The sequence below is a fragment of the Siniperca chuatsi genome, linkage group LG4 (assembly GCF_020085105.1).
Source record: "Siniperca chuatsi isolate FFG_IHB_CAS linkage group LG4, ASM2008510v1, whole genome shotgun sequence".
NCBI classification, from domain to species: Eukaryota; Metazoa; Chordata; class Actinopteri; order Centrarchiformes; family Sinipercidae; genus Siniperca; species Siniperca chuatsi.
In genome coordinates, this window is record NC_058045.1 from 28,827,394 (window position 1) to 28,842,684 (window position 15,291).

Sequence of the window (15,291 nt, forward strand, 5' to 3'; positions counted from 1 at the left end):
TGAGCTGATAACTCACAGACATTTAAAAACAATCAAGACTAACAATTTGTGTTTCCGAGTTTCTATTTCTGGATTTTAAAACATTTACTTAACTGAATTTGGACATATTGGGTGATGAAGTGGTTGGGCAAAGTGATCCTTAACAATGTCACAGCAAAAAAACAAACAAAAAGAAATTTAGGTTCAACATTTTTTGGAAATAGGCTTATTGGATTTATCCCCCCCAGAGTTAGATGAGAAGATCGATATCCATCTCATGTTTGTGGGTTGAGTATAAAGCTGGAGGGAGGAGACAATTAGCCTAGCTTAGCATAAAGACTGGAAGCAGGGGGAAACAGCTAGTCTGGCTCTCTTCAAAGTAAAAAAAAAAAATTTACCTACTAACTAACATCTCTAAAGATCACTAATTGACAGGCTGTATCTGGTCTGATTGATACATACCTCACCAGAAATGTAATGAATGCTGTGACAACAAAACTCTGGGAAGTCATTGCCTCTGCAGCTGTTGTTCGCCAAGAAATAGCTGCAGCATGCAACATCCCCCAAAAGGACAAATTGTCGTTTTTGATATTTCTGTTCATGTACAGATTAAACAATCGGGATACACTGTTGGTAGGCAGATTTTTTGTCTCTTTTCAGCTTTGGAGACAGGCAGGCTGGCTGCCTCCCCCTGCGTCCAGTCTTTTCTGGAAGCTAGACTAATCGCCTCCCAGCTCCAGATACAATGCCCAGACATGAGGTTGATATCAATCTTCTCATCTCACTCTGGATGACTGGGTCAAGTGAGTAAGCATATTTCCCAAAATGTTGGAATATTCTATTAAGTCCATAACTTCAAGGCCTGAAAATTATCTATCAAGTTAAAAAAAAATTTGCAGGTACTGAAAACATAACTTAAATTTGACTATGCGAGAAATTGTTCCTCATAAGAAACTTTAATTTTCAATTAAACCCTTAAAACATAAAAAAGTAAAAGAATTCAGAACTAAACTCAAAGACAAGTCAGAGCAAAGTGGAAAACAAAAGTGTTACAGCAGCAAAAATTTAAATTCTGTCTTGTCAAACACTGTCCTAAAACATATCAGTCCCTCCATAATCCAATGTATCACCTACAGTCATGAAAAACAAAATATTGTGATAAGATCATTAACTAACTGACTGACAACCATTTCGGTTATTTAGCAGACACTCCTGTACATCTGCTGGTAAACCTTGCCACTGGCTTTGTAGAGGAGCAAGAGGAAGGTGGCTCCCAGCGCGCTCAGTGCGACTCTGCTCAGGGGCCGCATCCTCCAGTTGCCGTGGGAACCAGGTTGAGGAATCTGACAGCAATCTCCGGCCTCGTCCATCTGGGGGAGTGGTAGGAGAGATTCACATGAGAAACACGCAAAACGCGTGAATGCGGAAACACACACCAAATCCTGTGGTTAGAGCAACGTGACCTCATGCAGGAAGTAGAAGGGTTGCAGGTCATTTTAACTTAATCCAGTCCGGATTATGGCAGTTTACTGGTCAGACAGTTTCAGGCCAGTTAAACCTCGACTGGGTGGGAAATATCGGCTCACTTACTATTGGGCGGGAATCAAAGGGAGACCAGCTCATTTTGAGGATGAGGGCATGTCTGGTCCCGTCACACCACCCCTGCATGACTCGCAAACCTGAGTCACCAAAACTTCCTGTGCCAAATCCTCAAGGATTCATCAGCCAAGTGGAGAGTCGGGTCTTGGTCAAGTCACGGAGGAATAATGCTGTTCATAAACTCTCAAGTCAGAGGGTGACACAGTGTCACACTGAATCCCTGTCATGTGAGAAAGTTTGAAGATATGAGTTCAAGTTCAGCTTTCTTCTGGAAAATACTTTACTTGGGAACTTGCGGTTTGGCAATGAACCCAGATTCCTGCGACCGGCCGGGAAGCCGTTATTCCCACAGGACACACATGCGGCATGGATGCCAAATCAAAAGATATTAGTAACAATATTTTAAATTTTCCAATCGACTTCTCTACTCTTCTTCCACATGTTGAGTATGTTCCAAAAACACAGCTAAATCCATTACTTCCATGTCTCGCCATCGCTGAAGCTTCACTGAAAGCTGTGAATTTAGCAATTTTACCGGCTGGTTTGGAATACACTAAACATTTGGTCATCAGCGGAGAAGTGGATTATGGTGGCGAGATGTTTTCTATCGATGTTTTGAAAGGTTCTGATACTGTTTCTGCCACGACTCTGGGTCACCATTGGTGTCCACTGTAACTGGTGGCTACAGGGGCACCCTGGTGGCCTGGGAGTTTGGGGTGATGACTCTGTAATCGCATGTGCGCGACTTTTGGGTCAGCCTGGGAACCTTGCGTGTCTTTCCCCGTCCCTATCTCCCCTTATTTCTTGTGTTTCTTCTGTCTACTCTCCAATAAAGACATACAATGCTCCAAAATACTTAATACCAAAAACACCATAAAAATAAGCAGCATGCTCTCAACTTTTCAGAGCCACCTGTTAAGCCTACAGAGAGCAAATATTTAATACTCAAAACATTTCAATTAGTAAAATCTTCAAATCAACTCAGAATTCTGTAGGAAGCCAGTGCAAAAAAGCCACTCCAAGTAGAATTTGAAAATTTCTGACTTTGGCGCCTCCTGGTGTATCTAAAGACACATTTGCAGACAGCAATGCCACAGTGTCTTTTCAAAGATGCTATAATCACATACAAAGTCTACACATAGTGACTTTAAGAGCGAGTGTGACATCAAAATACATTCAATTATAACAAGTTCGTATTATCAAATGTGACTGGTGACTTGCTGAATGTGATTGGTGATTAAAAAGTATGTGGATTCTGATGGCATGCAAGACCAGAAATAATGCAATGCTTCATTGTAAACTCCCTAAGCAAATTTAAGTAGAACGGTGACATTTAAGTGTCTCCTAACCCACTAAATGACCATAATGTCTCTACAGATGGTTGATATGGTTTGACTCAATGATTACTTAACCAAGTGCTGACATTTCTAGAATTCAAAACAAATTTTCCAGACTGTGGTCTGTTTTGGATGAATAAAGTCCCACCCACTGGAATATACTAGTCATAATTCCAACAGCTCAACAATAGAAGATGGTGCTACGACTCAGGCACCAGCATTTCAAGTCAAATTTTTAAAGCCAACGACGTGAATGAAATCCAGCATTATCAGGTGTTTGGGGGAAACCGGGCTCTGTGGTTCATCTGTCTGTGATCAGGGCTTTTCGCAAAGAACAGTGTTTTGGGAAATTACAGTATGCACTGTTGCATTAACAGACGTAGAGCCTCAAGAGTCCTGCATGAGGGAAACCAGATGAGTACACATCTGACAGGTCGGTCACAGTCAAACTACTAACAGCCAACTGGAGGCTGGTGCTCTCTACATTCACATTCCAGGAAGTAGATCAGGGGTTTTCAAACTATATCAGCCAAGTCATCACAAGACATTTTTATTTGGTTCAATGACTCTACTGCCACAGCACTTAATGTTACTGAACAGTGTTTTTAAAGCTTCACAAAAACCTAAAAAACACATACCTCAGACTACTTACTATCAGCTTATTAAAAAGGTACCCTGGGGAGTTTTTGACACCTAGTAGAGCTATGGGTTTTTTTTTTTTAATAGTGGGTCCTCGTTTTGTTGTTTGTTTGTTGTAAAGGGTGCACGCGGGTGACGCAATACACAGTCCCACCAATGGTTGCACACTGTTACATTGATCCAGGTGGCAGTAATGCACCAAGAAGAGCAGCAATGCACCAGACTTGTTAGTAAAGTTGCTTGTTAGTAAACATGGATGTACACAATGCAGGTTTCAAAATGTTTGAGAAATAAAAAACTAAAACTTTGCAAACGTTTCATAAGGAAGGAAATGCATTCAAGACGTTTGTTAGACCTCAAGGATACACACAATGCGTTTTAGTGAATAACACTGAATGTTATTTCAGTGTAATGGGCCGCATATGGCCACATTCTTTTAGCAGTGTATACGTGAATGTGTCCTGGGCCACACTGAAGGACCACCTACTCAACCGACGTCCTCTGCATAAGCGGAAGTACATACTCATTCTCTCACCAACGGCATCATATTAAAGGGCGAAACAACAAGAAGAACCCACAACAACAGGCAAAATGGATTCTCGTGGATGGAGTCCACACGAAACACACTGTCTGATGTCCTCTGGCTGCTCTGCCTTAATTCTCTGTGATTTATGGAGTTTCTCGATGGACAGATAGCTTTACTTGTTGCTAAAGTAACCGCTAACTGTAGCTGTCGTTAGCTAGTTAGCTCAGTTAGCCGTGCAGCTAGCGGTCCCATTAACGCTGACTCTGCCCGGCCTGGGAGCTCAGAGCACCAGGGGAGTGTTTGTATTCACACCACTAGCACAGGAGCTTTGCACCAAGAGTTGAGGCAGAGCGGCCTGAGGACATCTGAGGGAAAACCAGAAAATATTTTCTCCATAAAATATGATCCAGTTTCACCAAAATCAGTGAATAAACAGGGTCATACAGAGGTGCAGAGTTGGTGATAATTCCCTGTGGGATCATCACTACGAGGGTCCCTTTCTTACTACACAAAGTAATTTGTGTAATGAGGAAGGGGTGAAATGTTTGCAATGTTAATATAAAAATATTGATAAGTGCAGCTTTAAACTACATAATTTGACTTCAATTATGCGGTCTCCCAATCTTATCTCTTAGCTACACATTTCTCTTGGCACTCAAGTTTACATATTCATCTTCAGTGAGAAAATTCATTTATGACCACCATAAGCTGTGTTGGAGGCTGGGGAATGTGGAACTTCCTGTTGGTCACTGATAGGTTGATAAAAGTCAGTTTACTTAATAACTTTCTAAAAGCACACTGCTACTTTCCCATTTGTTTTAATGTCTCAGCTAGTTTACCAGGTATCACACATTAATCAAAGTCAACACTAGATGGCAGTAACGAACACCACCCCCATTCACATTTCTGGTTTAGATGTTACTCTTTAATGTTTTTGTTTGAGTTACTCTTTTCAAAACAGCATCAAAATCCACCAAAGTGTGTGTCACAGCTTGTGTAATGAGAACACCAGCAGATACAGTGAGAGTGTTGTGATTCAAGAGTGTGTGTGTGTGTGTGTGTGTGTGTGTGTGTGTGTGTGTGTATGTTTCAAGAGACAAGCTTCCATAGATAGATTTTGTGTGTGTTTATGGTGTGTGTTCCTTCCCGGGCTGCGAGCCAGTGGGTCCAAATGGGCTCCATTGCCCGTCAGATTCCTGTCTGACACAACCGAGGACCACCCCGCCCCAACCAACGCTATCAAAACACACAAATATCTACCTACACTATCAACATACTCACACACCTCCTCCTGCTGCTAACCCACCTCCTTTGCTCAACCCAAACCCCCGCCTCTACCCATCCCCTTTCTTCCCTCTTAAACTCCCTCACCCCGCCAACCTGCGTCCTCTCCTCGCTTCCCTCTGCCCCCACCCTCGCCTTTCCATCAGCCCCCTCATCCCTCCGCCTCACCGTCTGTGTGCTGACAGGTCGATGTCACAGTGGTGCTGACTTATGGGCTGTGAGGATTGTGCCCTGTCAGGAACGACTCTCTCCTCTTGGAATACAAATGCAAACACACACACAGAGTCAGGTGCACACATGCAAGCACTCCTGCACATACCTGTTGGAGCTCGCCAGAATTCATTTACACCAACATCTAACACACACACACACACGTTATGTTCTGTTCATGTTGCTTTTAATCCTCTGTAGTACTGTAAGGAGAAAGCTCTCAGAATAACAGTCAACAGTGTAAGAAAGGAATTTAGATTGACTTGCGTAAGTATGAAAGTGTTTGAGCCCTGTTGATATCAGCTTATCACAGATATAGCAGTATCAATGTTGACAGATGCAAAAATAAATTATAGTACATTCATATTTTACAAGCTGTATTTTCATATTATATATAATGACTTTGTTTGTATTTTTAGTTATAGTTACTATTTATATCTAATATCCAGCTATATTTACTATTATTATTTATATTCTGCTACTGTCATTATTGATAAAAAAAACATCATTGTTCAGCTGTAAAATATCCTGCCTCAGTACATGTCTTTCTCACACTTTTTTTCATAACCAAATGGGAGGCCAGAAATCCATTCCTTTGTGCATCTGCAGGCCTGCAGTAAAGGCTGTGACACTGTGTGTGGTGGATTGTGTAGAAGCCTGCTGTTAAATCTAATCAATTACTGCAAAGCTTGGAAAATAAATAAATACAGATTGTGAACCGCAATACTAGTGGGCTTATATTTCATTGCAGTGCAAACACAAACATGGTGTGATATCAGACAGGTATCAGCTACTTAAAAAGTATCAGAAGCATGAGCTCAGCAATGTGTCTGTATGTGTGTGTGTGTGTGTGTTGACCTGGCATAGCAGATTGCGGAGACAGACGACTTCTTTCTGCAGGTCTTTAGTCTGGACCACCAGCTGGTTGCAGACGGCCTGGGCCTCCTTCTTCGAGTCCAGTGAGAAGACCAGCTACATGGAGGACGAGAGAGACAGAGACCAAGTTCTAGCTTATACAACTGACTGGATGGCAGGTGAGACAGAGGAAGTAACAAAGGCATTAGCAGACAAAGGATGCACTCATAAAGGCACCTGGCCTCATCCCAGTCACGTGACAGGAAGGGACACTGGACAGTACCCAGTGTACAGCCTTAAATTTGCAAAAAATATGTAACTGAATGTTACAGGTTTCCAGGTGCCCCCTGGAACAGTGTAACTATATTATATCAACATGCCTTTATTATAAGCTCCTTCATTGAAAAATATATTTTTTATAATTCAAGATGAAGAATTTCATATAGTTTAATGCATTTGGCCAATGAATTTCAAGTACTTCTGTCCCCAAAATGTCAGCAAGCTAGCATGTACAGCTAACCAGTGCATCGACACCTGACTGGTAACCCCTAAACGGGTGCACCACTACAGACGACACGTACCTGAGAGGCTTGGCGGGGAAAACGGCTGATGGCGTCCTGAATTATCTCCGTCAGGTAGCAGCACTGCTGTCTTACACCTATCAAGAAGTTATGCAGCTCCTCACTCCTGCAAAACATGAGAAACTTATGGAGAAAGTCTGCTTGAAACATATAAAAGCAAATGCAATTTGATAGATATTTTTTAAAGAAAATATTTGCACACCTATGTATCATTACATACTGCCAAATGCCAAACCTTTTCTGGTTACATTTTCTCAAATGTGATGATTTGCTGCTTTTTGTGTTTTATATCATAGTAGACTGGGTTTTAGACTGATGGTTTGGGACAAAACAAGTAATCTGGTGTCACACGTTGGGCTCTGGGAACATTTTTCACAATATCCTGACATTTTATAATAAACAATTGATAGATCATAAAAAGAATCCACAGATTAATTGACAATAGATATAATCATTAGTTGCAGTGCTACATTACAGTAACTACAATACAGTAACTACAATACAGTAATTATCTCAGTCTGCAATATACACTCTAATTTGCATAACTGATTAAGTGATGGGGCATATAAATGTGAAGCATTGCTCATCTGACAAGTCACACAAGCTTTTTAGGCATAGAGATAATGCTGTTGGAGCTTTAAAGCTGAGGTCGGCAGGTTTACCTTCTTAAAAAGTGAGCCCTAGGAAGAAGTCCACATAAAAAAAAAAAAAATTAACAAAAACAAAACAAAAACAAAAACCAAGACCAGGCCTGCTGAAGATGCCCAGCAATGACAGGGCAGACAGATTGATAGTTTGGACCAAACTTTGTGTTAACATTCTCCATGCATTTTCCTGGAGACCACCTCACCAAACTTTATAGAAAACTGAGCAGGTGGCCAAGGCTTCTCCCCACCTCCACCCCATGCTAACCCATGCTGTCATCCCTCCCTGAAAACATCCACCTTAAATGATTAGTTATTTATATTCATCAACCTCTCCATCCCCATCTTCCCATCCCCTGGTCCTGTGGGATATTGATAGCTCTTATCTTAATGGTACATTTCCCTTGGCGAGGGGACTGGGCAGCCAGCCGTCCCGGCCCTCCTCACACTCTGTCAGAGGGGCGAGTAAACACTGTCAGTCAGCCTGTGCTGCACCTTCACCTCCCTTCTCCCGGCTGTTAGTTTATCTAGGGAACAGAGAGTGATGATGGCTCCCAGTGGGAAGATCGTTGAAGGGATTGTAGATGGAAAGGACATTATGTGGGAATGCTGATAGAGGATGCGTGCCACTTTGTTGTGAACTTTATTTATCCAGGGAAAGTCAATTGGGCATAACTGCCCTTTTCCAACAGCACCCAGCAAGTGTCTTGCTCAGTGGTAGCAGCTGAGAGGAGAGTGATAGACATTTAGTTTAACTGAGCACCATTTTTCTAGGCAGATTCAGACTAGCAATATGTCACTTGTGGCACACGTGGCAGTGTGTGTTAAGTTCCTAGCGCTAGACCTTTCTAAGCCTATCTATGCAGGACTACCACTTTAGGTACCCATTGGTATTTTTTGTAAACAAAGTTATGTTTTACATTTACTGTTTCTCACAAAAAGGCATTATGTGCATCCTTGAGGCCCTAACAAACATGCGAATGCATTTCCTTCCACGTAAAACATTTGGAAGAATTTGAAACCTACATTGTTTACAACGATGTTTGCTTCACAGCAATCTTCTTCCTTACCTTTGTTGGCACATCGCTACATTTCTTGGCACATTACCGCCACCAACTGTCGATCAGTGGAAGAGTGTGAAACCATCTGCAGGACTGTATCACATCGGTGAAGGAGCTTTGGACATGGCCCACTAGAATTACAAGTCCCCAAATGTAGCGGCCGTATGTTAGTTCTTTGGGCTTAGTCTGATCAGGCTCCACAGGCACAGGCCCCGTCTTTAGTTTAGAGCTTGAATTGCTGCAAAGTGACATTTTAACTATGAATCGACAGATTAATGTGCAGAAACCGAAACATTCATTTATGTTTGCCACAGTATTTCGGTTCATTAAAGTCAAATAAAGATTTAGTTTCTGACAACATGTACAACTGCATTAATAAGGTTAAATTTGATTACAATTATTCCAGGCCAATTTCTTTTTCCACAGGTCCCTGACGTGCAGAAAAGACAGATTTTTTAAATTTCAGTGTGAAATAAGGATCCTGAAGGAGCTCTTAAGGAGGTCTGGCCCTGATTCAGCCTGCTATCCCTCTTATTAACCTTCCCCTCGCTCTATTGGACTGTCTCTTATCCGGCAGGCAAGGGCGGGTGAAGCTAGCGAGCCCAGTTCTGCTGAGGATTCATGAAGTGATGGGGTGCGGGGTGATGGCTCTGTTTGGCCCCTGCCGCTGGCTCTCCTTTGCTCATTGCAACCTCCCATCGCCTCTCACCTTACAAATCATTACAGCTCCGCTTAAACCATTAGGGCCTGGCTCAGGGCTCGGCTACGGAGATGGGGGGAGGGGGATACGGAGCTAGGACAGTGAGATGCTTATGGGGCTGATGGACGACTTCCAGTGGAGGAGGACAGATGGAGCATTACGGGGAGATGGAGGAGGGCTGGATGTGGGGGAGGGTTTAAGGTGTGCGGCTGACAAGTGTTTAAATTTTTGCTACTACAGTAAACTTTGTTTCTGGCTTTGTGCAGTGTTTGTGGAATACTTTTTTTTGGGAACTGACACCTTATCAGACATTTCTAGTAGACTGAAAGACTGAAACACAAAGATTTTTTAAATACTATGAGGATTCTCCAACACTTTTTGACAAGTTTTCTGTCAGACACCACAATCTTTTTTTGATTTTTGTAATGTTTGGATTGTACTGTAGATAAGAAAATCAAGAAAATGAAGCCTCTGATCGGATTATTAATCATTCTAATCTCATAATACTGCCTTCCTGAAAAGTAAAGTAATGCTCAAACTAACTCAGTTTTCCCTTGACCACAAGTCTTCTGAAGGTTCTTAGTCCTTCATTTGGGATACCCTTCTGTTGAGTACATGTGTTGATTGCCACAGGCCGGCTGGGCATTAAAATGTGGTACCCTACCCACTGTCTGCGGCTCCCAGTTGGCTGATCGTGTCTAGGTCCACTTTGTCCAGGTGCATCTGCTGCACAGCACTCAGCACCTTCTGCTGGTCCACTGGGTCTGTGATACCAATCTGACAAATGAAACAAAACTATTTGTCTTTCTTGTTGATTCAAATCTCTTCCCTTGTTTTATGTTCAGAAAAATTATCAAACTGTGTGATTATGTGACACATATCCTGTATTCTTCAGCTGCTTTGAAGCTATATCATGCTTTATTGAGTTTAAACCCAAGGCATTTTTTAAATCGCTGCTCCACTTTATGAAATGAAAAATTCTTGATGCACAGGTGTAATTTCTTACACGTTTCTGTAATTTATCATGAAGTATGTTTCATCTCTGAAAAACATCTGGACTGGAATTTAAGTACTGTCAGTTATTATAAATGCAACATACCTCTGTAATAATAATAAGTGTCCAAAATTAACTTTTTGACTCACCGGCCAAGGGGACTGGTAGATGAAAAAAAAACATGAAAAAGCATCTTTTTACCGGCCAAAATAATAAATTGCCTTTTTGTGTCACATACATTTGTTTCAATACATTTCAATGAGATAATAAGGTATTATGTTGAAGACAAAGAAGAGGCCAGAGCAAAATTTGAAGCAAAATTATTTTAATTGATCAACGGTTAATCAATTCAAGCCTGAATGCAACTTAAGAAGTCTTGATCTCAAAATAGTATTTGCTATTAAATGTACTCAAGGATCAAACATAAAAGTTATGGGTTAAACACAGGACTTTGACAGAGACCGGGGTTCATTTCCTGTGTGAAACCAATAGTCAACGTTGATTATTTTAAGGAAGTAGTAATTTTAACCCAAACCATGATCTTTTCCTGAACCTAAAGAAGTAGTTTTGGTGCCTAAACCTAATCAAACTGCGACTGTCACCTTAAATGTTTCACAGCAAGCTTTATTTTTAAAGTGTTATGGGATGTTGCATATTTATTAGTGCTAACTTAACCGCGCAATGAGAGCGTGTTGAAAATGTGACACTGCCACGGTGGACCGGCGTGCGTATTACATGCTTTGGTGTGATATCGGGTTGCAGCAGCAGACCGGTGTCAAGTGATAGTTTAGCGGAGTATCTGATGTCCCATACGGTACACAGTGCAGCGAAAAACTAGGATAGAGACGGTCAGTTTCACAGCACTGTTTAGACGCGAGTAAAATCACATGTGCGTGTGTCAAACTCCGACACAGACAGCAGAGGACAGAAGCAGCGCGCCCGTAAATGACACCAAAACGCGGTAGAGACTCTCAGCATAGTTTGTTATTACACGACTATTTTGGTACAAACATTTACCCGCCAGTGTGGCGGATAGCATTCCGAGATTTACTCGCCAAATGGAAAATCTACCCGCGTTTGGCGCTTGGTGGGTGTTAATTTCAGACCCCAAATACCGTATACATTTATTTACCTCTTGTGCCAGATTTGACGTCTATCCACAGAAATATAATTAATCGAAAGAATGATCCTAGAATACACTACCAACACAGGGTATCAGTTTAATCTCTCACCACCTTATTTCTACTGAAACAGCTGTGACATCAGCAGCTATCCTTGTCTCTTTCTGTGTCACCCTGAAGGTTGGTATTGAGCAAAAGAGCTGACAGACAAACAGATGTTACGGTCATCCTCTACCTTCTCCAGGTCCTCCTTCTCCATTGTCAACAGGTAGCTCCAGGTGATGTCATGTTCCTGTGTATGTGAAAAACAGAGTAAGAAAGAGAAAACATCACTCAACATTTACCAAATCAAAACTTCTACAGCTGCTCCTGACCTCACCACCTGAAAACCTGCATGAGGCTTTGCCATACAGTGACAACAATCTACCTGCACACATCAAACCGAGTCCTCATATATCAGATAGGGCCTAAAACTTTAGCTGACCCTCAGTTTTATTCGGGCCTAGCCAATCCAGCACACTAGATTCATTATGAAGCACCAAGTAAAATATGTAAACTAGTCATCTCATGACATGTTCCCAAGCACGTAAATGTCATTCTGTCAATAATGCAGCTGTGCTCAACATGCTTGGGATCACTGTATCACACCCATAGATCTGATACTGTATTGTACTTTGTATAACAGCATGTTATCTCTGCTCACAATCTTGGCATCAGTTAGATACGAGAACAGAAATCTCTCACATTAGAAAAAGATACTGTGCATACAAAAATATACATATTTAAGAAAATAACTTTTTTATTCCAGCATGCTATTGGTACTTACAGTCATGATGTCAGTGAGGTAGCCAAGATCAAGGCCGTGTAGGAGGAGCTCAAGGTCATCAAACTTGGTTACACTGAGGAGGGCAGAGAGTTCACCTTGACTCTTAAGGACTACTGACTTATTCTACAGTATTAACCCAAGAATGAACCAGCTGGGACTAAAATTGCACTAAAACTGTATGAATAGAGACTTCCTGAGTAGTGCATGTTTGTAAAAATGCAAATTTGTTCAAAAGCTGAGCTGCATCATACTGAAAACGGAGGTCATCCTTTAAGTGTAAGGCTTGGTTTTCCGCTTTGGGGAATCAAGTGGGTGCAACCAAAGTGTCACTGAGTTCAGACACATCAGAGTAACCGCAGTGTACACGCAGCTTCAGTTTGTCTGTTGACATGACAAGCTTTATGAACAAGCCTCTCTTCTCACAAAGTTCAAAATATGTGAAATGCGTTACTTGGGTTTTTAATGTCTTTGTATCTGAGATGAGAGAAAGACAGCTAAAATGTTTCCAGGCTGTAATTCCAATGTTTTTGGCTGATGATAATTGCCCAGCTGTGCCCGAATGGACTAAACACTCATGCAAAAGGTTTATTATTGTTTATGTCTGGTTGAACAATGGTTCAGCAACACCTGCTGCGCACGCAATGGTTCACAGAAAATCCAACAGGGGGCAACAAGCACACAGGCTGCAGTGACTGGTGGGATGCTGCTTTGACAACAGATGAGTAGATGGGGGTAAAACAAAATTGATGTGTTACATTTATTCTCAGTGTAATCTTTACTAAACTGCTGACCATCTGTGAGAAGGTTTAGTTGTCACTAAGTGTTGTCGTTACCTACGTCGACTACTTGCGGCAGCCCTAAAAGCAGGCTTGGTTAACTGTGGCCTTAGGCCATAGACTGTATAAAACATGGACGTAGTGTTCGTGACGTCACCCATAGGTTTCTAAAGAGCCGTTGTGGATCTCAAAGTGGGTGGCTCCCGTGGCTCTGGTCTACGCCATCTTGGCAGTGCCTGACTCCGGCTAATCCAAAAATGGGCAAAGAGGTGGAACTGAGGCAGATCGAATTAAGCCTGGTTAATGAAACCACCTAGCGGCAAGCCACCTGAGAGAGCACCCACCTGTGACTCAAAGCGGCCACATCCTTAATTATGCATAACTTTAAGCCTTAGTATAATTTTAAACGGTTGAGTTTTATAAAAATTCACCCCCTGTACAGTTGTCATGAATGGGGAAATTAACTATTGACACCACAAGCGTTTTTTGTACCAAGCTGTAAACATGTTTATTTCTGTTGTAAAGTCAGGCGTTTTAACATGGGGCTCCATGGAGATTGACTCGCTTTGGAGCCAGCCTCAAGTGGCCATTCGAGGAACTGCAGTTTTTGGTACTTCAGCGTTGGCTTCATTTTTCAGGCCCGGAAGTAGCCGCTTGGTTTAGACAGACAGAAATATTCAGCCAGGTAAAAGAATCACACATAGTAATAAAAAGAGTAGAAATGATATCCACATAAAATAAAGATCAGTTGTGAATTATTATACATGCCTTACTAAATACTATCAGCATATTAAACCTTAAATAGACATCTGACATTTGTGTCTTTTGTCTCATGATCAGGTAGGGCTGCCCCTTAAGAGGGCTGTCATGATCATAAAAATAGTGGAAGGTTAATTGTCATACAAATAATTGCAAATAATGATTTAATTGTCTTACTTCTTCACATGGGGGTGGGGGGTATATTTGTCTATTTAAAATAATATATGTTTCTGCTGCCAAAGTTAGAGAGGAAAACTATATAAAATCTAACAGTAGTAGTAGTGTGGGATAATAGTGAGCATGTTAATACATTCTATTTCAAACCTGCCCAAGCCCAAATGGTACTGAATGCAAGTCTCAGGTCTCAGTCTCTTACCTTTCCTTGGAAGGTGGCAGTTCAGAGTTAGTTTTGAAGAACTTTGAGAGGGTCTCCTCAATGGAGCTGAAGGCCTGGACAGTAGAGATGTGTGATGAAGAGGCCAGAATCCTGCCTATCTGCAAACAGACACTGGTGTGAGGATATGTGATTTTGCAGTTTTTACATTTTTCATTACTTTTATTGAGCTTTATTGAACTATCTCCATGTAATAACTAGGGACATTGACAAGACTTGAAATACATTTCATGAAAAATACCAAATTGCAGATATGTAGTGTATGAAATGCATCATGAAAAGAACTTCAGGTACCTGTGGGTGTTTAAAGATCACAGCCAGGTCGGCAGGGCTCTTGCCAGCCGCGGTCCTTATAGTTTTGTCTGCTCCCAGCTGGATGAGCTTTAGCACCGCCTCCTCTCTGCCATACTGCACTGCTATAGACAAAGCCTGACAGAAAATTTTAGTATCATATCATATGCAAAGTCAAATGTATAAAAGGTTATCTAAATGAAATGTATCCAATAAATTATACTTTGTGACTTCCGAGCTTCAGTGCAATCTGCACATTCCAACTGAAGGGACCGATCACAAAAAAACTGTGACACACCGTGTATCCATTGCTATCCTGGACATTGATTTCTGCCCCATGGGAGACGAGCAGGTTGATGACTTTACTGTAGCCGCTCTTGGCTGTCAGCATCAGGCAGGTCATTTCAGACCTGAAAAGGAAAAGCGACAAGAAAATAAGAGAATGAGAATGAAGAGAAAGCAAAGAACAGACGAGAGGTAACTACAGGAAAGGAGAAGTTAATGAGCAGAGGAGATAAGATAAGGACCGGAGTGAAGAGGGGGGGGGATGAGAAGCGGGAAGAGTATAGACATGGGTCAAGATAAAAGTAGACCACAGGAAACCAGAGTAAAAAAAGAGGACAAGAAAAATACTTGGATGTGATGAATAGGAGTGATGATGAAGGTACAGGGGAACCACCGGGGGGCAGCAGACACCAGATTATAGGTAGCCATT

At 41.7% G+C, this 15,291-nt stretch overlaps 1 protein-coding gene across 1 annotated transcript in view; it reads right to left on the bottom strand.

The window, feature by feature from the left end:
• Positions 1–327: 327 nt before the first annotated feature.
• The window catches only part of asz1 (ankyrin repeat, SAM and basic leucine zipper domain containing 1), a 31,202-nt gene continuing 16,238 nt past the window's right edge, over positions 328–15,291 (bottom strand). The window contains exons 5-13 of the mRNA XM_044192832.1: positions 14,875–14,986; positions 14,580–14,714; positions 14,268–14,386; positions 12,357–12,429; positions 11,766–11,822; positions 10,080–10,192; positions 7,011–7,116; positions 6,433–6,546; positions 328–1,349 (exon numbers count right to left, since the gene is read on the bottom strand). Of these exons, the coding sequence (XP_044048767.1) occupies positions 1,179–1,349; positions 6,433–6,546; positions 7,011–7,116; positions 10,080–10,192; positions 11,766–11,822; positions 12,357–12,429; positions 14,268–14,386; positions 14,580–14,714; positions 14,875–14,986 (1,000 nt within the window). The 3' untranslated portion in view covers positions 328–1,178. The remainder of the gene's footprint in view (positions 1,350–6,432; positions 6,547–7,010; positions 7,117–10,079; positions 10,193–11,765; positions 11,823–12,356; positions 12,430–14,267; positions 14,387–14,579; positions 14,715–14,874; positions 14,987–15,291) is intronic.